This window comes from Brassica napus, chromosome C4 (genome assembly GCF_020379485.1).
Source record: "Brassica napus cultivar Da-Ae chromosome C4, Da-Ae, whole genome shotgun sequence".
In the NCBI taxonomy this organism is placed as follows: Eukaryota; Viridiplantae; Streptophyta; class Magnoliopsida; order Brassicales; family Brassicaceae; genus Brassica; species Brassica napus.
The window spans coordinates 55,298,884-55,306,582 of record NC_063447.1 but is presented as its reverse complement, the minus strand read 5'-3'; the positions used below and the strand labels follow the sequence as shown (position 1 = coordinate 55,306,582).

At 29.9% G+C, this 7,699-nt stretch overlaps 1 protein-coding gene across 1 annotated transcript; it reads right to left on the bottom strand.

Moving 5' to 3' along the window:
• Positions 1-2,905: 2,905 nt before the first annotated feature.
• On the bottom strand, positions 2,906-4,640 carry LOC106380483 (delta-9 acyl-lipid desaturase 2). The gene is made up of 5 exons (XM_048754041.1): positions 4,161-4,640; positions 3,920-4,060; positions 3,703-3,843; positions 3,501-3,607; positions 2,906-3,338 (listed from the first exon to the last, which is right to left on the bottom strand). Exons 1-5 carry the CDS (start codon positions 4,494-4,496, stop codon positions 3,140-3,142), a joined length of 924 nt encoding a protein of 307 aa, XP_048609998.1. The 5' UTR covers positions 4,497-4,640; the 3' UTR covers positions 2,906-3,139.
• Positions 4,641-7,699: the final 3,059 nt, after the last annotated feature.

The window sequence follows — 7,699 nt, the reverse complement described above, 5'->3', positions numbered from 1 at the left end:
CTAAAGATAAAAGAAATTATTAAAAATAACAATTTAAAAAAAAATCTTTCATGAAATATAACTATTTGATATTAAAATAAAATCATGAGAAAATTCATAGGTTGATCTTAAAAACTTTAAAACAAAAATCAAACAAGATAAATCAAAATGTCAAAATATTAAAAAACCAAAATTTTTATTTAATTTTCAAATAGTTCTATTTTATGAAAGAATTTTTTTTAAAAAAAAAGAATAATAGAAAGATAAGTTTGGAAAGAAAAGTATATATGAAAATCTATAATAATCAATGACAATTTATACAATACATTGGGTAAGAATTCATCAAATCTACTTAACTTTTAAAAATCTATTAACTCTTAAAATTTTCAAACTCCACACAAATTCTATTTCCAATAGGCCCCCCTAAAATGTAAAAGTATATAAATGTAATGAATTATAGTTTTGGACATATAATTTGGATTTGGTGCAATAGATATTTGGTAAGATCAATTATTTTGTTTTCTTGTTTTTTATCACATTGATTTTGAAAATCACAAGATTACATATGATATTTTGAAAGTTAAGTTTTATGAGTAAAAATGAATAGAATTCATATCTCCCAATAACACTAGATTTTGTTAGAATTAGAGAATCAATAATAACTAAACTTTTTGAATAACAAATGATTTGAATGGATTTTGAAAATTCTTAAACCAATAACAATAGATTCTACTAAGATTTTTGAAATCCAAGAACCAATAACAATGGAATCTTAAAAATTTCAAAATTCATGAGAATTCACTTACCAATAACCCTTTTAATGTCAATGAGCTGCATCAAATTTGTATAATATTTTTCATGGTTTTCATACTTGCATGCGTTTGTAGGTCTACCAAGCTAAAACACATTAAGAAAACAAGTTTAAAATACATATAGATCGCTTTCACGGTCATGATTCATATGGTAATGTATTTGAGAACACTGATTATAAAATCCTATATAATAAAAAAAACCTTTATAATATGATTTTAAGAAATAAGTACTTATTTTTATCTTGAAACATCCATTCCCAACAATGTTTAGTAAATGTGAGAAATCGAACAGAAATCATGAAGTCAAAACGGAATGTAAGGTCCGAACAACAACATGAAACAACTGCAGAACAATTGCATTGCGGTCTTAATAGTAATATAAACATACTGATAAATAGGTATATACAGAGATTTTTGTTAACAATATTAACTTCAGTGCGGTTTGTAAACATTCCGACCCTAATTTGATCTATGTATTTTCTCTTAATACTATTTTGATCCAGGTTTTTTGTTTGTTTCTTGAATGTTATGCTGCAAGCCCATTTAGTAACTTAGAATTATTCTCTCGTGTATTCCGTTTTCAGTTGCCTTGTCTTAAGGACAACTATGCTTACATTTTGCATGATGAGGATACTGGTACAGTTGGGATGGTTGACCAAGTTGAACCTGTGATTGATTCGTTGCAGAGAAATGGTAGAAACCTTACATATATATATTGAACATACATTATCATTATGACCACACTAGTGGTAAGTGGATACAGCTTCTCTTTCAGTCCTCATTGTGCTATGATAATTTAGAAAAATGATCCAATATTCATAATTGAAATGTAGGTGATTGGCTTAACTGTAGATAGAGACCGGATACCTTGAATGAATGTAGCCTTGAAGGATGGTGACAAATGGATGTTTACTGGCCATGAAGTCCATGTTTTGGATACTCCTGGCCAAAATTCACATATTAACTTTGGAAGCTTTGAATGTTATATTCACAGCTTGTTTTGCATCTTTTTGTTTGATACCTCGATTGTATTGAGGGAATATGAGAGTTCTATTATAATCTCTGTAAGCAGAATAGTCTTGATATTTGTCTTCTTGAAAGGAGACTGTAGCTTTCATATGCATATATGGCCTAGAAAAATCTAGTGCACACGAAAATCATGCACGATATACCTCTTAAGCCTCTTTGTCCCCCATTATTTATTCATTTTTCTAATTATATTGATTCTCCTTGCAGACCATATCAGCTTATACTTTCCAGGATCACGAGCTATCTTTCTCCGGAGACACCTTGTTTAGCTTATCATGTGGTAAACTATTTGAAGGTACCCGGTACCCCTATGCAGGTAAAAACCCCATATATCTCTTTCTGCTTGATTACATTATAAAAGTTTCAGAATCAGTTCATGTATTTTATAGTCCTCTGCAGATGCTTGCTTCTCTCCAAAAGATTATCCTTACCAGATGACACAAGCATACATTGCGGTCATTAATACACAATGGTCAATCATATTTAACTATTCTAGTGTTGGTAAGAACCTGCTAGTAGTCTATATAAGGATTGGTCCCAAATGACTTCTATTTAATTTTTATGGTGCAGAGTGATGTCAAGTTTGCGTTGTCTATAGAGCCAAACAACGAGGTACTCGTCTTATGCAGCTCATGTTGTAGAGCACCGTAACAGGAAAAATTACCTACGGTAAAAAAAGTCATGTTTCTTTTATATATCATTTGCCTTATTAAATATGATCCACTGACGAAAAAGAAGAGTGCCGACTTCAATGTGATATCAAAATAAAATATAAATTTAAACGAGAATGTGATCAAAATAGTCTTTGATACTGTGTAAGATTTTTATTTTTTTGACAAACACTGTATAAAAGCCAATAACAAACTCCAGAAACCAATGTATCCCGCCTTTGAAAAAGTGTATCTCTGCTTTCCTTCTTTTACAACCTTTATATTCGTGTACATATGTGAGTTGGTAAAAAATAATATACTTGAAATCCGAAAAGGTTAATTGTCTTTTGCTTTTCTTCTTCTACAATTTTTTTTCCAGTGTCTCTAGTGAACGACGATTAGATAATTTTAGACACATAATGAAGTAGTCTCACATAGACAAAGAGAGACCAGCCTCCCCACTAAGGATTTATAAGTACCAAATCACGACAAATATCTTAATCAACTTGTTCCAACACAAACACATCGGAAACGTTCATTGCGTTTACCCAAAACTTCAAAAGTAAAATAAATAAAATAAAATAAAAACAATAAACTCTTTTAGGATTAGAAATTATTCTAATTACATAGAATTAATCTCTCTTTTTCTTTTTTTTGTTCTCCCGCAGTTCAACGAACAATAGCCATACGACGTCGCTGAGATTCCGTTGGCAGTTTCACGTCATATGCTAAACCGATAATCTCAAGAAACCGGACAATGTACCAAGAAATGTCGATTTGCCACCATTCAAGTCCTTGTCTAGCCGACGACTCGAACGCATGGTGATTGTTGTGCCAACTTTCTCCAAATGAAAATACCGATAGCCACCTTCGAAAAGACAACAACAACAACAAGAAAACAAAATAAAGTTTAACAATAATGCGTCTTTGGTCTCATTAGCTGTCAACAATTCACGTGTAGATAAATATTTTTGGAATGTGACAGATATGATATTCGATTATTCTTGATTCACACCAAACATTTACATACCAAACATTACGAGAAGTGTCATTTGTCTTCCAAGTTCGAGTGCCCCAGACATGGCATAGTGAGTTTATGAGACAAGTCACGTGCACCTCCAGTGCTGCTCCTACCCCCTGGATCACCCACCAGTCAATTATTATAATTTAATTCTTTAATATAATACAATAGTATTTTATTTTCATTAAAGAAAAGAGAGATTCAATGTTACCATTCCCCAAGTAACGAAGGACATGCCACCGAGGTAGAAGAGAATGATACCAAGTCCTAGAATGTGAAACAGCACTGTCTTTTGAAGAAACCTATAGAACCACTGCCTCTTCAAATCATCCACGTTTGTTCTTCTTCCACACTACATTCATTCATTCATACATAATGATTTAGATCTTGTCGTTACAACAAACGACTTATAGAATATTGAAAATCACCTTTGTAACGAGATAAGCGGAATCATAAATCCATAAGAGATGACTAAACCAAAAGCCTTCCTTAGGGCTATGTGGATCTCGTTCTGAATCCGTGAATTGGTGATGATATCGATGAGTACTCACCCAATCAATCGGATCTCCCTATTAAAAAAAAAGAATTATAATCAATAAATAAAAGATACTACTAATTAACCAAATTGAGTAAATAATGAAAATTATAATTTAGTTTATTGATATGGACCTGAATGGCGAGAAGGGCACAATAGGCCAAGAGATACTCGAGCCATTTAGGGACTTTGAAACTCCGGTGAGCCAAGTTCCGGTGATAAGACACCGTAATACCGAGACCACCAATCGTATAAAACAAAAAGGTAACCCAAAGTGCTGACCAGCTGAAATAAAACGGAGCCAAGAGAGCCATCGAATGCACAAACAACGAAGCAGTGAGTTTGAAATAATCTAATCTCCTCCACTTTCTCCCCCAAAACGCCCATCTCTGCTTCCTCTTCTCCGCCTCTTTCTCCGGTGATGAAGGATCTTTCCGGTGGTTCTCCTCCACCGTAGTTGTCACCGACATTTCTAGATAACCCTTTCTTCTTTTTAGGTTTCTTTCTTGTTGAACAACCTTTTTTCTAGAGGAATGAATAATGGAGAGGAGAATAAAAGTGAAGCTTTCCTTTGTGATTTATAGTATCATGAAAAAACTATATTACCGCAACAAAAATCGTATGAATCAGTAAAATAATAAATATCATGATATTTGTTTTGGACTTTGACACGTTAGGCGCTAAGGTGTAACTTACATGCACTAGTGCCTAGTGGTATATATCACCTTTTTTTATGAGAATATATATTCTTTCTTCTTTTTTTTTATCAAAAAAATATATTCTTTCTTTTTTTTGACGAGAATATATATTCTTTCTTTTTTTTTACGAGAATATATATTCTTTCTTCTTTTTTTTATCAAAAAAAATATATTCTTTCTTTTTTTTGACGAGAATATATATTCTTTCTTTTTGATTAAATATTTCTCTTTCTAACCACTAAAATATTTATTGTTTTAATTTTATGATATTAGTAACGTAAAAGTTATTTTTAGATGCCAAAGTATAGAAAATGGTGACACGCGGCTTTAAAATAAACTTTTGTTTTTTATTTAGTGCTGATAATAATAAGAAAATGTAAAAGTTATTTTTAGATGCCAAAGAATAGAGGAAATGGTGACACAGGGATCGATATTCCTTGACTTATTCTTCTAACTGTTGATATACATTGGCTCTATGGATGTACGTGATTATAGGCAAAAATAACGTTTGGTAGCTGGAAACAGTTATCGAATTTCTGAGTTTTTTTTTTCTTTAAAATAAAAATTCGAATAAACCCAACTGACTAGTGACTACTACTGAGCATATACCTTTTCTTTTTGTAACAAAGCATATGCTGTTTCGAATCGGTTCTTTTACAATTATTTTATTGGAAAAATATCTAAATATACAGACTAAATCCCCAGGTTGTAGATGTACACCACCAACTCATTGTCTCGATACAAACATTTATTATTTTTCGTTGACAACCAAAATTAATATTCGTTATATACACAATCTCATTCCAATAATACATTACTTTGTGTTGTTCCGTTTTAGTACCAAGTCAAACCGTACATAAAGTTTCCATATCCAGGTCATAAATATATGATCATTCAATTTGGGGTATGACCGGTTTTTCCGATAACACCCGCAAACGCAGTTTTTGAGGTTGGTAGCGGTTGTTGGCGTTTTGCAACAATCATTCAAACCGTTCTAAACCGATTCAAACCGCTCTAAACCTCATAAACTCAAAAGGTAGTTCCAGCTAGCATTTGCGGTTGCGGGCGGTTGTGTGAGGATAATTTTTTTTTCCTTTTTTAAAAAACAATATAAATACAAAAAAAAATTATTCAATAAAAAATTTAATTGGAATTATAAAAATACTAAAATATATCTATTATATTTTAATTAATATTATCACATTTAAAAAATAAAGATATTTTCTATAACTTTTTAAAATTTAAAACTATTACTTTCTAAATATAATTTTTATATTTATTATAATATTATGATTTTTGATATTTTTATAATTATATAAAATGTAAATATTGTTAATTTATTATTTAACCGTTGTTACATTTGGTAGTTAATCAGTCATAACTATCTCGCAAGTATATCAGTTTCTAACCGCAGAACCAGTCATACAAATCTCTTAAAACCGCTAGAAACCGCAACTACCCACATCCCTAAACTTCCGCAACCGCAGCGTTTGAACCAGTCAAGCCCTTAGTACACAGATTCATATATGTAAACAAATATACACAATCTGTACAAAAAAGAAATTTGACCATCCATACCATATTTGCTCGACATTTTTCGAATATGGAATTAAATAAAAAACAGAATAAAATAAAATCCAATAGAATTTCTTAGCATATATAAAAGTGAATCATTGTTTCATATTTATTAGTTTGGATTTGTGTTGCATGTAAACGAGGCCGTAAAAAGTATTTAAGCTATAATTTTAAAAATCACTAGATCTCGATCCGCGCAACCGCGTAGATTTTTGGTTTCATTTATTTTTATATAAATATTTTATTTTTAATTCTAAATTGGTATATGTTATAATATATATGTGTCTATCAATTTTTAAAACATAATAAGTTTACGGTATATTTTTTTCATTGAATAGATTGTTTCAAAATTTCACATATATTTGTATCTTCTTCTATATATATATATTTTCGGATTATTATTTCATTATTAAAATCGTAACTATATATAAAGATTAGTAAAATATTATTTTATTGTCATATTCAAAAATATTGTAACATTTCACAAATTTAGAAAGTTTAAAAAAAAAATTAAACTTTTCGCTTCATAAATTTATATTATCGAGTAAATAATTAAACATTTAGTTTTTGTTTAATTTTTAAAATAAACTATATAGTTTAAAATTTGTTTTCATTGGTTTAAGGTAGTAAATATTAATAATTGTTAGATAATATGATTTTTGTTATTTAAATTTTTTTTTTTCATAATTTTAAAAATTAACATCGACAAATATTTAAATAACTAACATATGGAGGTATAGTATTACAACATTAAATTATATCTATTTAATTTATACTATCTATAAATTCAATGGATCATCTATTGTTTAAATTTAATTATTGATAGTCCAATTAAAATTTCTAGTAGGCCCAAAATTAAATGATAAGAGTAGAGATTAAATATAACATGACTTTTTAAGAATATGTCCATTAGGTTCATTTTTTAAAAAAAATCACACATGAATCAAGGTTGTGACTTCTGTTTTAATATATAAGATTTAGAATAAAAACTAATTTAGCAGCTCAATTGGTTTAAGCTTAGGCGTTTGTGTTATTGTGTTGCTGGGTTTGATTCTAAATTTGACCATTCATACGAACTCTACAAAAAAGAAATTTGACCATCCATACCATAATTGCTCGACATTTTCCGAAAATGGAAATTAAAAAAAAAACAGAATAAAATAAAATCCATTAGGATTTCTTAGCATATGTAAAAGCGAATCATTGTTTCATATTTATTAGTCTAGATTTGCGTTGCATGTAAACGAGGCCGAAAAAAGTATTTAAGCTGTAATTTTAAAAATCATTTAGAACAAGATCTAATTTGGCAGCTCAATTGGCGTTTGTGTTACTAAGTGTAGGCATTTGCGCTATTGTGTTCACGAGTTTGATTCACCGTGAGAGGAATGTTTTACGCCAAA